General features: G+C 28.8%; 2 protein-coding genes across 2 annotated transcripts; both read left to right on the forward strand.

Moving 5' to 3' along the window:
• The first annotated feature begins 7,208 nt into the window (after positions 1-7,208).
• On the forward strand, positions 7,209-11,024 carry LOC112785763 (alpha carbonic anhydrase 7). The gene is made up of 7 exons (XM_025829198.3): positions 7,209-7,338; positions 8,148-8,362; positions 8,813-8,919; positions 9,347-9,455; positions 9,540-9,719; positions 10,490-10,543; positions 10,743-11,024. The coding sequence occupies exons 1-7, from the start codon at positions 7,251-7,253 to the stop codon at positions 10,818-10,820; spliced, it is 831 nt and encodes a 276-aa protein (XP_025684983.1). The 5' UTR covers positions 7,209-7,250; the 3' UTR covers positions 10,821-11,024.
• Positions 11,025-14,500: 3,476 nt separating this feature from the next.
• LOC112785772 (alpha carbonic anhydrase 7) lies at positions 14,501-17,542 on the forward strand. Its single transcript, XM_025829205.2, has 7 exons — positions 14,501-14,630; positions 15,011-15,225; positions 15,675-15,781; positions 15,972-16,080; positions 16,217-16,387; positions 16,984-17,037; positions 17,303-17,542. The coding sequence occupies exons 1-7, from the start codon at positions 14,543-14,545 to the stop codon at positions 17,375-17,377; spliced, it is 819 nt and encodes a 272-aa protein (XP_025684990.1). The 5' UTR covers positions 14,501-14,542; the 3' UTR covers positions 17,378-17,542.
• The last annotated feature ends 287 nt before the right edge of the window (positions 17,543-17,829 follow it).

Genomic DNA, 17,829 nt, shown 5'->3' on the forward strand with positions numbered 1-17,829 from the left:
TAGATGAGATTAGTGCCATTATGCAGGAGGATGATGCGGCATGACAGCGGGGTCAGATGACGGGGACACAAGCACCGTTAGATGTCGATTTGAACGAGCCTCCTTCAGTGCCTCCTCCTGACTATTTTGCATTGGGTGGTGCCCCTCCTTCCGCCTATGCTGCTGGGTCACATTCAGTTGCCGGACCGTCTAGGGCACCCGTTGGCGGAGAGTCAGTTCCTTCAGGGTCTTCCTCACGACCCTTGCCAGTCCAGCCTAGGCCACCTGCACATGCAGACTGGGATGATGACGAGGATGACATTGAGGATGAGGAGCCGCTCGTCCGGAGAGGCGAGAGGACACGGGTTCCCCGTTGTTGCTTTACCGATTTGCACCTATTTAGATGATTTTGTCTTGGTGTATGACTTATTTGTATGATCAGTGTTGTATTTTAGCTTCCTTTGTTTATGTAAGTTACGTATGTGTACGATCTGAGTTGTATTCTGTTATCTATGTTAGGTACCTTATTGCTTTCTCGTGTATCCGTTACTTTCAAAATTGGTGTACATTGTTTATTGAAGTTATTTATATATGTTGGTTATCACGTGTCAATGGGACTTTGAAGATTACGTTATTGCTTTACGTATTTGTTGGATATGTTAAATTATCAGTTCAGAAATGGAACACATTGATTAATTAATAACCAACGCAAAGTACATCACATTGAGTTTAACAAATTTTTTCGCTTAACAACTTCAAGTTACAAACCCTAAAATAGTGGACTTTAAATACAAAAGTGAAATCAACATAACAATAAAGCTAACAACACACCTACTCATGTACCCCCCTATGACTTGGTCCTCCGACCTGTGGGCAACTCCGACGTGTGTGTCTTGGTTGCCGACAGAGGCCACATTTCTTCAGCCTGTTTGGATCCACGTCGTCCGTGGTAGTCCGTATCCGGGTCGACCTAGGATGTCCCTCGCTCGCACGCCTCTTGTTGGGGTCTGGTATCACTGTCAGCCCATCATATAGTGGCCAGAAACCCTCTGGAATGGGAGGTGTGAACCCCATTCGATAGACACTAAACACGGAGCTAAGACGATACACCTGGTGGACATACGGCTGCCAAGTTAGCCGTGAATAAGCACAGCATGCCAGGGCATGAGGACACGGGAAATGAAGTGCCTGAAAGTATCCGCAATCACATGTCTGAGATGCGAGCGAGACCCTATAGCTACCAAGTGAGAACGAACCAGTAGGAGTCGTCTCCGAGACGGTGAACTCCGAGTTATCTCTATCGTACAAAGTCACTGTGAAGCACCTTGCCGTCTTCAGATTGGCCTTTATACACTTCACCAAGTGTTGACTGAATTGTTGTCCAGTCCCCAGCTGGGCCTCAGCCTTTTTCCTCTTACGGATGAATAGTCGGCCAACCTCCCGTAAGTCACCTTCACTAACGAGCACACAAGGAGATTCTTGACCCCCTTCAGGATTGAATTCACACACTCGGAGATATTTGTCGTCATGTGCCCAAATCTCTGACCCTCATCCCGATGCTCTGTCCACAATGAATATCCAATCCGGTTCACCCACTCACATATGGCAGGGTCTTCGGACCGCAGAATATCGAACCAGTAATCGAACTCCACCTCGGTCTTAGCATAAGTTGCATTCATAAGAAGCCTCCTTGCGTCCTTGCCCTTGAAGGTCAGGGCAAAATTTGCTACCACATGTCGAATGCAGAATGCACAGTAGGCAACGGGAGGTAGCCATCCCCCGTCCGGAGCCTCAAGCGCGGCCTTGATGCCGTTATGCCTGTCTGATATAACCAGCAGACCCGGCTGCGAGGTCACGTGCTGACGCAGGTGAGAGAGAAAGAAGGACCAGGACTCGGCATTCTCACCCTCAACCAGTGCGAATGCTACAGGCAGAATGCTGGAGTTCCCGTCTTGTGCAATCGCGACGAGCAAGGTTCCCCCATACTTGTCATACAGATGGGTGCCGTCAATACTCACCAACGGCTTGCAATGACGGAATGCCTCGATACATGGTGGAAACATCCAGAACAGTCGGTGAAAATAAGCTTGTGACTCGTCCACCTCTCCCCCAACTCGAACAGGGCTCGTCCTAAGGACTGCAACAGTACTAGGCATCGTCAACTGAACTCCTAACACCCACCTAGGCAGCTCGTTGTACGACTCATCCCAATCACCATAGATATGGGCAACGGCCTTCTACTTCGCCAGCCAGACCCGCATGTACGTTTGCCTAAACCCAAAGTGTGCTGCCGTGGCATTTAGGAGCACCTTGATGCTGACGGATGTATCACCCCTAACAATTGGCATGATGAATGCCGAGACACATGATAATCCAAACTCCTGTGGTCACTGGAGATGGACGTTGCGAGACACGTATGTGGTCCGTTGTACCATTTGACCTCCCAAATACCCTTGCGCTGCCGGAGACTAAGCCGAATCAACCATGTGCACCCATTTCCAAACTCAGAACACTTCCCAACATACCAGCGATAGTTAAACTCCACCACCTTGTATTGTGCCCCGCGTCGGATGCTGTACTCTTCACACTTAACACGGCCTCGTCTTTATCCTAAAATTGCTGACTAACCTGAAACTCTGTCAGACCTGCAGACCCTTCGGCATCTCTAGCACCAAATCCAGCAGGCTCCCCAGGAACCCCCTCCTGCCTCATGACATCCAAGTCAAAAGATGAAAAGTGCGGAGTGTACTGCTGTGTGCTAGAGCTAGAACTACTTCCCGCTCCAGCAGGCTCACTCGCTCCGATATCGTCGCCACTGTCATCAGCAATCATATCCGGCTCCACATCATCATCCTGTGCATCATCCAACAATGCATCTCCAACACCAGCCGATGCAGCACACTGTAGAGAGGTCGGCACAAAATCTCCTATTCCAACCTCGCCGCCTCCACTACCGTTAAGATCAACAGCGAACGAAGGGGAGGCGACAGACTGAATTCGAATTAGTGTGTGTATGTGCAGTTGTTTATAATTTGATGATTCGAATTATGTGAAAATAGAGTTCGAATTTAGTTGGTTCGAATTATATATAAACATGTATTTGTTGATTCATGAACTAGAATTTAGTTTAGCATATTTGTGTAAAAAATTGCTGACCTTGGCTTAATTGAGTGTTTTGCCCAAACTAAAAATCCATAATTTGAAAAAATTATTAATGTATGATTACCCTCATGAAAATGGAAAAGCAGAAAGGGTTGATTAAAAAAAATGTAATACGTACTATTGGAATTCATGATTGGAAACAAATTGAATTAACTTATGAATTTAAAAAAAATATTATAACTTTAAAGGAATAGATTATGTATAAACGAAATTAAGAATAAATAGTTACATGCTTTTTTTTATTTATTAGATCATATATAGATAAATTCTTGTCATACATTTATTTTTTTGTATTATTAAAGCATAAGTATTTAGGTCAATGATTAACATTTTGACAATATTTTCAGCACCAAATAACTCAAAATTTATCCATGAACATACTCAGCCATTTTCACCCTCGTCATCCACTTAATGTAATTTATAGTATTAAAAAGGAGTATCATTCATATATAGTTTATTTATTAATTAATAATTAAGTTACCACATATATCTATAAAGTAAAAACAGCAGATATGTAGAGTCATTGTGAGGTCGTTAATATCTCCAAGGAATTGAAGGTAGGGTGTTCAAATTCAAACCGATCTAAATTAAATCGCTCATTCAATTCGATTTAAATCAAAAATCGATTAAAATTGCACTAATTCAGATTTGATTGGATTCTATATTTTGTAAACTGCTGGATTGAATTGAATTTCGGATCTACTTTTCATAATCGATCCAATCCAATCCAAACCGTACAATGTGCTATAATATTATTATTTTATTATTATATTTACAATTATACTTATAACATGTTCAATTTGTTATACATTTTATTATTCATGTATTATTATTATTTAATAAATATTTATGTTCAAAATATTATTTATTTATTTATTTTACCTAACCTGTAATTTTATTTCTATTGTTATGTTATGTTGGTTTTTTTAAGATATTGTTAAGACTTGTTATGTCATTGTTGATTATTTAAAATTTGATATTGAGACTTGTTATATGTATTTAATTTTTTTAATTTAAAAAACCGCAAATCCAAACCGATCCAAACTGCTTGTAATCGGATCGGATTTTCAAAAAAATTTCATCTAATCCAAACCGCATCGCACATAAATTAAGCGTTCAGATCGGATGACTTTTTTCCTTAAAACTGAACCAAACCATACCGCGAACACCCTAATTGAAGGTAAAGTGTTAAAAGTAGTAGTGCCCTTCAAAATGAATTAAAAACGCTGGTTCAACTCATTTATTCCTTTAAATAAATAAATTTTATTTAAAAATTTAAATTTGTTTAAATTTCGAATTAAATAGACTGAATTTAATTAGTTTGATATTTTAATATTATTTAATTTTTTAAAATGGCTTTTTATTCTAAATTTAAAAACGAAAAATTTTAAATTTTAAAATAAAAATTAAAAGTATAATCATTTTAATTAAAATTAATTAATATTAATTAATTAGAAATTAATTTTCTATACTCGTACTTTTCCAATTAAAGAGAACATTGGTATGTGAAAGTTAGGGTGTGTATGGGTCGGGTGAAATCGGATTTGATGTGAGTCAGATCCGACCCGAAATATATATCGGGCCTATTTGTTAGACTCAAATCCGGCTCTAGACTCGATGAAACTTATACACTTTCGAGCCACGATTATACCGATTAAAATCGGGCCGTTAACATTATATTACCTTAATACCTTCTTGTAAATTAGTATGTAAAAATATCTAAAATTTCAAGACTCCAACCATTATTTGACATGGTAAAATTCACTTAGAAAAATATAATAAGAACCAACTCTTCTCTAAAATTAAAATATAACCATAATTAATACTAATATTGTCTAATAACATCAAATATTTAAATTAATACAAATAACACAATATTATGCATTAGTCTAAAGTCTTATGCATTTTAAACATAAAACATTAACTTATAATCATATATATAATGACTAATAACACAAAATACTAAGGTTTACAATACTTAAATTCCACATAATAATAACAATCATCCATCACTAATAATACAAAATATTAATTGTGTATGATGGTCGAGCCACCGGGCTGATTTCGGGTGACCCGAGCCATGGCCCTGTCCCGACCCGAAATAATGACCGGGTCTATTTTTTAGACCCGTACCCGGTCCTAAACCCGATAAAATCAGACCACATTAGTCCCTAAAATGTTCAGGATCGGGCCAAGTCTTCGGGTCAGGCCGGGTCATGCACACCCCTAGTGAAAGCCGCCTCGAAAAGAATTTTGATCTTCTAAATTTTGAATTTTTATTTTAGAGGGTAAAATGTGATCTCTCATTTTTGAATGATTTTTTTCTCATATTTTTTTTTATCCCACCTATAAAAGAAATGATAAAAAATCACATTTTATCTTCTAAAATAAAATTCAAAATTTAAAAAATTCAAATTTTCTAAAAAATACTGAAATGGTATACATGCATCTTTTTCTTAATATTTAGGTAGAAATTAAACTACTCTATATAGAGTACTTAGATTTTACTATTTTAGTGATTAGGGCTAGAAATTATTAGCAGCCGCTATTTAAATTCATAGGGAGGGAACATTATTAGTAACTAATATCAATGTACAATCTTGAATATTGATGCGAGAATATTCCTTGGAATTTGGGTTTTTTGCCTTTTTCTCCATTTTTGTTGCGTTGGGTTGTTTTATTAATCAAAAATATTTTAGCTAGGAACACCAAAGTGAAATTAAAGCAAGTAAATACCACTAAAATTTAAGTATTTTTTTTGTTTATTTGTTAAGTTTTTTTTTTTTATAGTCTGCCATGGACTTTGTCCTCATGTGTTCTGATATTGATGATAACCTCACTTGTTAAAGCTAAGCATCCCTATTAAATATATGTTAAGTTGCTTAACCTTTTCTTGGGTTAATTAATGAGTTTTATTTTTTTTTCAGGTATTAATAATAGTGTAGTAAAATTTTATATAGATATAAATTTTATATTCTTATATTAGAAAAATTAAATATTTTTAAATATATTACTTAAAATATCATGTAAACGTATGTATTTAATTGAATAATTATGCAAAATCTTTTACACTATTAATTTATAAAAATCAAACTCTTAATTTCTATAGTGTGAAAACAGATTAAATGAGGTATTTATAATAATGTAGTTAGGTAGCCAAACCTAGTTTAGAAATACCTTGATCAATTTTTGTTTGTTTGTTGCGTTAATAAACTAGTTAATTAATATATTTGAGCTTTATAAATAAATAAAAAATCCGAGCTTTAATTTAATTTTCATTAGTGTGGAACGGAGTGTCAATTTTGTTCTTGTTGAGTAAATCTTTTTAACGTGTGGATAAATAAAATTGTTGAGTAAATTTTTTTCTTGTGGCATAAAAAAAATTAAATAAAAAGTAGAGTGATTTTTTTATTTAATTTTAATTTATCTTAAATTTTAGTGTAGACAAGTGAAGTTAAATGAATTTTTTATTATATAAAAAAATTAAATAAAAAATAAAAAATTATTTAATTTTAATTTATTATTTTAAATTTTATTTTTTTGTATTCAATTTCAATTCTTATGTTTTTGTTTTTGGTTAGTTCTTTGTCACATTGTAAATGGAATTTATATGTATATAAATTTTGACTATGTTATATATATATTAAAATTAGTCATTAAAGTTAGTTACTAATATAAAATATATATTAAAATATAAATATATATTAAAAATAAATTAAACTACATATATATTTAATTTATACATAAATAAATTAATAACTAATTTTAGTGACTGTTTTTAATATATAAATAGCATTTTTAATAAACTTAATAGTTATCATTAGTAAACCTAACATATTAACGAAATGTAACAAGTCTTGTATTATTGGTTCGTATATAATTCTAGTAAATTGGAAATTGTGATTAACAAAAGTTTCTTCAATTTAGTCAAAGCAAACGCTTATCTCATGTTTGAAAAATGAGGGCCTCCTTATTATAATTTAATTAATCCAACTTTCTTAATTTTCACAACTATATGTATAGCACCCTATAAATATGAGATAGTTACATCTTGATCATTGCCACATAACAACACATCAAAGGAGAGAAAACAAAAAATTCTTGTTCAAATGGGAAAGTTTTCAGCGAAGGTTTTCATTTGCAGTTTATTTGCAGCACTTGTTTTGCTATCTTCCCCAGCAAGGTCCCAAGAAGTTGGTAAGTACTTAATTATTATGTTAATTACCATGCATGCAGATATTAATTGATTAATTGTGAGTTTAAGATATATATATATATATATATATATATATATATATATATATATATATATATATATATATATATATATATATATGTTCATTTTTTTTATGATTTTTAATGTCTTCTCCTAATGAGGATGTGTTTGCCGTCCTTACATTTTATTTTTTGTATTTTTTTAATATTTTATGTTTTTAAATTTTTATAAAATAAAAAATAAAATAAAAATGAAAAATTTATTATTTTTATTATTTTTTTAATAAAATCTAAAAAAAACGTATAAACCAAATGTACGCTTATTTTTCATGACCTAGTGTTAGGATATGATATATATTGTTGTGTTTGTTTACAAAAATAAGACATTGAGACACGGATACAGGATATAAAATTGTGTTTGATAGAAGAGACATGTACAGAGACAATGTGTCCAAAGACACTGAAGTAATGAACTAGTGTATTTTTACTATTTTATGTCTATCCTGACAGGAATGACACGAAGACACTAACAAGGGACATAACTTATTTTTTATTTTTTATTTTATTATTTTTGTTAATTTTTTATAATTATATTTTTTATTATTATATTTTTTATCTCAAATTTTTTTAATGATAAAAAATAAAAATAAATTGGATTTTCATAATTTGTTTTAGTTTATCATCAAACAAAATATAAGAATACAAAATTTTGTGTCTTTATCCATCGTGTGTTATTTGATGTGTTTAAATAGTGTTAATTTGTTTTTATTTATTTAACTAATTAATTACAGAGGATGAGACCGAGTTTAATTACGATGAAAATAGTGATAGAGGACCATCTCAATGGGGAAACATAAAACCAGAATGGAGGACGTGCAAAACTGGAAGAATGCAATCACCAATTGATTTGAATAAGAAGGTTCAACTTGCTAAACTAGGACCCCTTAACTTGAACTACAATCCCTCCAATTATAATACCCTTAAGAATAAGGGTCATTCGATAGAGGTAAATATTATTTTTCTCTTAATATTTAGTTCCAAAAATGCATCTTGAAATTCAATTCAAACTTAGCGTTATAAAAAATTAAAATAATTTTGTTTATTATTTGACTATTAATTCGAATTTGTAGTTCAATAATCAAATAGTCAAGCATGATAAATAGTATAAAAAAATAAAAATACTAAGTGAACAAATTATTTTTATAATTAAGTCTAATAAAATCTTTCTTTTTTTATGTTTTTCTTTTTTTTTTTAATTTTTCTTCAACTAAAATTTTTTGTTAGCAATCCTTAATTATTAGATCGGTTTAGTTGAACATAATTACTAAAAAAATTTGATCATATAATAATGTCACCACTCACCATATAATAATCATTAAGCAAATAAAATAAAATTTGACTCCCTTATTAATATTTTTCTTTTTCAACTAATTGGTTGTTTTATTTGTTTGACTAGTTGGGAATTCTTCAACCAACAAGCTCTCTACAAATTAATGGAACCTCTTATATACTTGACAATATACATTGGCACACTCCATCTGAACACACCATTAATGGAAAAAGGTACATACATATATACCAAATACATAATTTTGACGGTGAAAACTCAGGTGCAGTCTTGATACTTGAGAGCCGTAAGATGATTTGACTAAATTTTTATCTAACGGCTCTTAAGTATCGAATTCACGTGAATTTTCACCAATCTTAATACATAAGTTACTCCATCGTCACATTTATTTTTCTTCTTCTTTGTGTTGATCTTTAATTTCACACTAAAACTATAAAAAGATTGTCATGAAAAATAATATTATTGAAGACTCGTCCACACAACAACTATATATAAACTCATATAAATATACACTCCATATAATTATTTTTTTAAATAAATATATTATTTTATTATAACCAGTTGAATCTCAATTGAACCTTTTACCAACTTAATTATTTCTGATAATTACTTATGAGTAAAATTAAATATATATTGTTGCAGATTCGATCTAGAGCTACATCTGGTGCATCAAACTCCAATAACTAATCAAATAGCAGTAATTGGAATACTTTACAAGATTGGAACAAGATCAGACCCAGTATTATTATCGGTACAATAATTTTTGCACTCAATAAATTTATTTATCTCGTAATTCTAAATTATAAATTATAAATTGTGATTAACAATTTTGTAGCTAGGGGAACCTTTGGAGGCACTGAATGGATCAAGTGCTGGAGCGAGTGTATCAGTGCCTGCATTTGATCCAAGGGTGGTTGACATTACTGGCAATGACACAAAATTGTATTACAGATACATGGGTTCCTTGACTACTCCTCCTTGTACAGAGGGTGTTATTTGGACCGTCCTTGAGAAGGTTGTTAGAAATAAGAGACTAAACTGAAAAAAGGATTTAAAATTTTAACTAATTTATTATTATTATAAAAAATAAATTACCATTTGTACTCATAAAAGATACAAACATTAAAAAATATATCCATATAAAAATAAAATGATAATTATAATCACAGAATATGACTTTCATGTGCCAAGAGTATCCAAATATTGGTTACGAAATTGGTCTGTTAAGATACTTTTGGCACACTAAGATATCTTCTGTGATTATAATTGTTGTTTTATTTTTATATAATATATTTATCAACATCTGTATCTTTCATAAGTACAAATGGTAATTTATTCTTACTATAAATTATTTTATATAGAATATAGTTTGAAGTATTGTTTTGGAAAGTGGATAAAAAACTAAAAAATAGGTCAAATTAATCTTATTTTATATTCGTTAACTGGTTCAAAATATTTTTTAATTATATATTTTATATATAAATATATTATGTTATTATATCCGGTTTATTTTCGGTTGAATTTTCAAACTTTTGATTTTTTAGTTCTATTGATTTGATTTTTAGTTCTATTAAAATTATATTAATTTTAATGGAATTTTATATATATAGTGTTGATAATTACTCATTTAAAAATATTTTTATATAAAAATGATATATTATATTTAGTAATTTAGTTAGATATCTCAAATTCTTATTCCTTTTACTTGAAGATATTTTTATATGGTTAGTTATGTATGTGTGTATATATAATAGAAGTTTTACTAATGGAGGTGTAATTGTTCAGATTAGAAGCGTTAAAAGGGAACAAATCGTTACGCTTAATAATGCCGTTAATGATGTAAGTTTTCGACTCCTAAATAACTTCATAATCAATATTAAAAATGTTATATAAACATCAAAATTTATAGTATATAGTTTATACGAATAATTGACTTTTATATATAGCACACCTAAATCAATACATGCTTGTAAATTGAATTAGAAAATTGTTGAAAAAAATAGAATAATAATGGTTGAAATTTGGACATATGTTACAGGGTCCAGGTGGGAATGCGAGACCAATACAACCAACAAACAATCGCAGAGTGCAGTTCAATAAATATACGCCTTACTGAAAAAATTAAACTCTGATAGAGCCACTCGCAATTCATCATATATGCATAAGATTACATGAAATAATATTGGAAAATATATATTTCCACTAACTATATACAAAATATATGTACACGGTTACACCCTAATAAAGAATTGTGATGAAACTGTTTTTCAGATAAAAAATTACTATTATTATTATGATGATGATGATGTTGAATGTTCTATATATAGTCTAAATTTGACAGAGAATTAAGTTTGTATGTATGTCAAACTTCATCAGATATCGTCACTATACCGTTAATCTGAACTATTATTATAAGGTTTAATTATTCTGTTAGTTTCTACAGTTTTGTAAAATTTTCAATTAGGTCCTTATCTTTTTTTTCTTTTAATTGAATCTTTGCACCAAATTTTTTTTAATTGAGTCCCTACAATTTTTTTATTTAAGTCCTTATACTAATTCTTTTTTTTAGTTGAGTCCCTATAAAATTAAACTAATTACTACTAAAAAGAAAGTAACTGAAAAAAATTTAGTGCAGGGACCAATTAAAAAGAAAAAAAAGTAGAAACTTAATTGAAAATGTCACGAAATTATAGGGACCAACAGAATAATTAAACCTTATTATAATTATAGCTAGAAAATTAAATGAAAATAATTAATCAGTACAATTAGGTATTTTTTAAATATATTTTTTTTAAATTTTTAAAAATAAAAAATAATTTTTTTTAATTTTTTAAATAATTAATACGTAAAAGTAGATATTTAAATTAATTAAATAATAATAAATTAAAAAAAAACTGACTAAAAATAAATTTTAAAAATTATAATAATTTTTATAATAACTGAATAAAGACTGAATTTTAATAATAATAATAATAATAATAAAATAATTATTCAACTTTTAGATCACCTGGCTACCACAAATGCTGACTTGTGAATTCTACTTGGCAACTGATCATCTGGCATTTCATGGTATCTTTTCTAAGATTTTTGGTAAACTTTTTTATTTTATTTTGCTCTTCGTTTTTGCAATTTTCGGTAACCAATAATATCAACATATCAATTTATGTGCGTAAAATAATTATAGGATAAAGTAGTAAATTAGTTGCTACATTTTGGTATAATTTTGTTGGTCTTTAAAGTTTAAAGTGTCCTATTTAAATTTTTAAAAAAAATTATTTAATTTTAATGTAGTTCTACCGTGAGGTCAAAATTAAATAATTAACGAAATGTCCTACATAACAGCAGTACAAGAACAAGGTCAATAATTTGGAGAATAAATACAAACTCCAGAGATACAAAATCAATTATGGATGTATCAGATCAATACATTTATTTATTATTTTTTTTAATTTAAATAAAACATTTTCTATAAAATTAAGAAAAATAATAATAAATAAATATATTAATGCATCCATAATTAATTTTATACTTTTAAAACTTGTATTTATTTTTTAGATTATCAACTTTATTATTGTATTACTAATATATAAAATATTTTATTAATTATTTAATTTTGATCTCATACTAAGCTAAATAAAACTTCTTATAAAAATCGTTGGTTAGACTTTGACTGATAACTATATATCTCTTTTATTCTCATACTTTATCTATCATTTTCATGAAATATATTGTGTATCTCTCGATGATGAACTATATATTATTATTGAATTTTGAATAAATATTAATTATTCATGGTGAAAGAAAAAAAAAAGTTATCAAACAAATTACGTAAGAGACAAGTAGCTAAAATAATACGCCGGTATGTACGGACAATAAAGTCAAAATTTAGAATCGTTCTTTAGATGAAGTGGTACGTTTAGATTAATACTAATTACTAATTAGTAATTACTAATAAAACCAATTAGATTTTTCTAAAGTTTTGGGTAATGGGATGAAAGCCTTGCACGTTTAATTTCATTGTTCAAACAATTGATTTATTTAAAAGAAATATTATTTGTACAATTTTTTGTGAATATTTAATTCACTTGTACACTTATTTTTTTACTTTTAATAAGTTATTTTAAATATTAACAATAAAAATATATAAAAAGTATACACAAAAATAACACATATAATATTCTTCTTCTCGTATATTTAATTCTTATCTCATACTATGCTTTTGGGTAAGACTATCAAACGGATTAGCCCAATTCATTTAGATCTGATCTATTAAATTTGTGGGTTAAATGAATTGACCCGTTTAAATTCGTTTTATTTGTAGATTAAATTTTTTTAGTCTAAATCATTTATGATTAACTTGATGAATTAAACGGACAAGCTCGTTTATCATTTTATTTTATTTGTAAAAAATATTGACAAAAAATATTATTTTTAGATAAAAAATTTAAAAAAATAATATATTTTTTTAGTTGACGAGTTGAATTTTTGAGTCAGATCGAAAAAAATATCAACTAAAAATGTTACTTTTTTTAAAAAAATGTAAAAAAATAAATGGGCTACCCGTTTAGCCAGCGGGCTAACATGTTTAATCTGTCATTTTTTTAGTTAATCGAGTTCAATCCATTTAACCCGCAATTTAAACGAATTTAATTTTAGAGACAAAATCTGCCCATTTAAATAAATAAACGGGCTGGCCAATAGATTTAGCCAATTTTGACGGCCTACAAAGGCTTTGATAATATCTTGAAGGATCCCGTTAGGGAGACTGGACTATTGAGTTACACTAGGGATAATAAACATCTTCCCAAAAGATGAAATTGATTTTGGGATTCACTTAACCATTTGAATTTAATGTTCTAATACCATGTCATGATACCACTCATCCCAAAAGGTTCAACTGATGGAAAAAAGGTAACATTAATAGTTATATCTCTAATATTTCATAAACCTCCATTATACAGATTGTATAAATATTTCATTGGCTCCCCATATTTTCCCAATCTTGGACGTTCTTCTAAGAAATTAAAATTCACATTTGGTTTGATAATTCAAAGGTTAGTTACCTTGTATTTCAACTAATAATGAAAAACACCATTGTCAAGTTGGTTTAGAATTGTGAGTACCGCTGGATTTCTTCGTGATTTTTAGACATTAGAGAAAATGTAACAAAAAAAGACGAAAAATATTCTGTTTTTATTTGGACAAAAAAGTAAAAAAAAAAAAAAACAAATTGAAAAATGTTTTTGTAAATTTCGTTGATTTCCAATTTAAATTTTTTTTCTACTGTAATTGTCTTGAAAAACGTGGAATACGATGAATTAAATTAATATATCTTATTTTATTTCAGTTTCTTCGCTGGTCAAATAATTAAATTAAGAAGCTATATGTGGTTTAATAATTATTTGAAATTCAAAGGTTTACTACATATGGTGCGTATTAATTATCAAATCTTTATTTGATTTTCTTTGAGTTATTTTTTAATAGTGATCAGAGTGTATGTCTCAATTTTGTTCTAAACGGGATTCATATATAAATTAAATAATTATCCTAATTAAATCAAACATATTAACAAATTAAATAAAATGTAACAAGTATTATATTGGTTCATAAACAATTCTAGAAAATTGAAAATTGTGATGAACAAAAGTTTCTTCCATTTAGCCAAAACAAACGCTTATCTCATGTTTGAAAAATGAGAGCCTCCTTATTATTAATTAATTAATCCAACTTTCTTACTTAATTTTCACAACTTGTAGCACCCTATAAATATGAGATAGCTATCTTGATCATTGCCACAAAACAACATCATCAAAAGGAGAAAAAAAAATTGTTGTTCAAATGGAAAAGTTTTTAGCCAAGGTTTTCATTTGCAGTTTATTTGCAGCACTTGTTTTGCTATCTTCCCCAGCAAGGTCCCAAGAAGTTGGTAAGTACTTAATTATTATATTAATTAACATGCATGCATATATTAATTGATTAATTGTGAGTTCAAGATTTATATATACATATATATGTTCAGTTTTTTTTAATGATTTTTTCTTCTCTTAATTAAAGTGTGTTTGGTTTACGATTTTATCCTTTCTATTATTTTTAATATTTTTGTTTTTATAATTTTATAAAAAAAAAACAAAAATAATATTTTTTTACAATGTTTTCCTTTATACAAAATATCAAAAAATAAAAATATAAACCAAACGTATGCTTATTTTTCATGACTTATAGGACTAGGATATGATATATATTTGATATTTTGATGTGTTTAAATAGTGCTAATTTGTTTTTATTTATTTAACTAATTAATTACAGAGGATGAGAGCGAGTTTAATTACGATGAAGATAGTGATAGAGGACCATCTCATTGGGGAGACATAAAACCAGAATGGAGGATGTGCGAAACTGGAAGAATGCAATCACCAATTGATTTGAATTATAGAAGCCTTCAACTGGCTAGAATAGGACCCCTTAATTTAAACTACAATCCCTCCAATGCTACCCTTAAGAATAGGGGTCATGATATTGAGGTAAGCTAATTAATTATGTTAATTATTTTTTTTCTTTAATATTTGGTTCCAAAGATGCATCTTGAAATAAACAACTTTAGTCGATTAAGTAGTTTATTTATTTATCCACTTAAATAAATATTGAAAATTTGAATAATATATTTTACGTATGTAGTAATTCATTAACTGACGATAAATTCTTAATGGAGTTTAAATTTAAATGAATTAGTCATTGACTTATTGACAATCAAACTAAAAAATACCGTATGAAATAAATAAAATATTAAACTTTGAACTCATAATTAAAATAAATAAAATAAATTTGTTTATTTATCATTTGACTAATTCATATTCGTAGTTAAATAACCAAATATTTAAGTATGATAAATAATCTAATTAACAATATATAAAAATGGACTCTCTTAAAATTTTGTTTCTGAACTAATTGGTTGTTTTATTTGTTTGACTAGTTGGAGATTCTTGATCCAACAAGCTCTCTACAAATCAATGGAAGTCGTTATATCCTTAAACAATTACATTGGCACAGTCCATCTGAACACACTATTGATGGACGAAGGTACATACATACATACATACATACATGTTTACTATAGTTTACTATTATATTTAATTAATTTATACTTTTGTGATTGACAAATTAAATAAATTACATGTTTATATAATTCCATTATTATTTCATATATTTAAATTCTTATCGATGAGTTCATCAATCATCTGGATTGCAATATCTATATATATTATTTCAGACTGGATCTAGAGGTACACCTGGTGCATCAAACTCCCACAACTAATCAAATAGCAGTGATTGGAATGCTTTACAGGATTGGATTAAGATCAGACCCATTACTCTCATTGGTGAAAATTAGTTATTTTTATTAATATAACATTACACCATTTATTGTCTTGTGTAAAACCCTTTTAATTAATCAAGTTCTTTTTATATATTATACCTTGAAATTGTAATCAATTATTGTAATTAATAATTTTGTAGCTAGAGGGGGATTTGAAGGCACTTTCTGGGTCAAGTGTTGGAGCCAATAGATCAGTGGGTGTATTTGATCCAAAAGAGGTTGACATGGACACAAACTTGTATTACAGATACATGGGTTCGTTGACTACTCCTCCTTGTACCGAGAATGTTGCTTGGACCGTCCTTACCCGGGTAATTCCAATTTCCAACTTATTACTATAAGTTTGTTTTATGATAAAAACTCAAGTGCAGTCGTCTTTATATGAAGTTGATAGTTAAGAGTTGTTAAATGATTAAATTTTTATTTAACAACTTTTAGCTATCAATTTTACGTAAAATTGATTGCATCTGAATTTTTATCTTGTTTTATATAGGATCATTTCATGCCAGGATATTCTAAAATTATATTAGTTTTAATGGATATATTGTTTAAATAGTATTCATAATTATTCATCTGAAAATATCTTTATGTTAAGATATATAATAGTATGTTAAGTAATTTAGTAAAAGAGCAATGCTAGGGGGACAATAATTTTTGTGATTGTTAACCATCAACTAGCCATCAATAATAATTTGATAGTGTGAGATTTTATCCAATAACTCACCTTTCTCTGCTAGTTATATTCTGACCAAAATTCAATAAAATTGTTGCCCTAGACTTTCCCTTAGTAAAATACATCAAGTTTTCGAACAATTTTTAACTGATTTTTATATAAATATTTTTACGTCACTAGTTACTTTTGTGTACATAATAGAAAATTAACTAATGAATGTCTAATATTGTTCAGATTAAAAGCGTTAGAAGAGAACAAATCAATTTGTTTCGAGATGCTGTTCATGATGTAAGTTTTCAGCTCTTAAAATAATAATATAATAATTAATATTAAAAATATTTTATATATATATATATATACCAAAATTTAGTTATTAAATCAATCATTAATATATATTTTATACGAATAGTTGATTTAATAGTTGACTTTTAGTATATATATATATATTACAACTAAATCAATATATGCTCATCATAAATTCAATCCAAAAATTCTTTTAAGAAATAGAACAATAATTGGAATAATGTTTGAAATTTGGACATATATGTTGCAGGATTCAGATGGCAATGCGAGACCAATACAACCAAGCTCAATGGCAGTGCAGTTCAATGTAGACTTTAGTGATTAATTAAACTCGGATTAATTAAATATCGTGACAGTCTTTTCCATTTTTTTTAAAGTATTATTATTGCTATGATGTTATCAGTGTATTCTATATTCTAAATTTGACAGGAAATTAAGTTTGTATGTATGTCAAATTAAACTTCATCAGATATTTATAAGTGTTTTATAAGGATTGCTTAGAGATAAAGAAATCCACAAATTGCAAAAACTGCCAGAGTTAGTTAAGAGCTTCTAACTACTTTTTAACAGAATCTTGATTTGCCAAGTTATCATCTGCCTTAATAATATCAATATTACAGTTAATCTAAATTACTATTATAACTATAGCTAGGAAATTAAATGTGATTAAATAATTGTTCAACTTTTGGATCACCTACCACAATGCAATTTAACAATATATATGATTGCGACATGTTTGCTATATATGTCTATATTTATATAATTATTTTGTTCACG

Source organism: Arachis hypogaea, chromosome 3, assembly GCF_003086295.3.
Source record: "Arachis hypogaea cultivar Tifrunner chromosome 3, arahy.Tifrunner.gnm2.J5K5, whole genome shotgun sequence".
Lineage (NCBI taxonomy): Eukaryota > Viridiplantae > Streptophyta > Magnoliopsida > Fabales > Fabaceae > Arachis > Arachis hypogaea.

What these genes read in the sequence shown, in the direction of transcription:
- LOC112785763 (XM_025829198.3), top strand. Translation starts at nt 7,251, where the DNA reads ATGGGAAAGTTTTCAGCGAAGGTTTTCATTTGCAGTTTATTTGCAGCA. An exon ending in AGCAAGGTCCCAAGAAGTTG is followed by an intron (nt 7,339 to 8,147) that starts GTAAGTACTTAA and finishes AATTAATTACAG; the next exon opens with AGGATGAGACCGAGTTTAAT. An exon ending in TTAATAATGCCGTTAATGAT is followed by an intron (nt 10,544 to 10,742) that starts GTAAGTTTTCGA and finishes CATATGTTACAG; the next exon opens with GGTCCAGGTGGGAATGCGAG.
- LOC112785772 (XM_025829205.2), top strand. Translation starts at nt 14,543, where the DNA reads ATGGAAAAGTTTTTAGCCAAGGTTTTCATTTGCAGTTTATTTGCAGCA. An exon ending in CAGACCCATTACTCTCATTG is followed by an intron (nt 16,081 to 16,216) that starts GTGAAAATTAGT and finishes ATAATTTTGTAG; the next exon opens with CTAGAGGGGGATTTGAAGGC. An exon ending in TTCGAGATGCTGTTCATGAT is followed by an intron (nt 17,038 to 17,302) that starts GTAAGTTTTCAG and finishes TATATGTTGCAG; the next exon opens with GATTCAGATGGCAATGCGAG.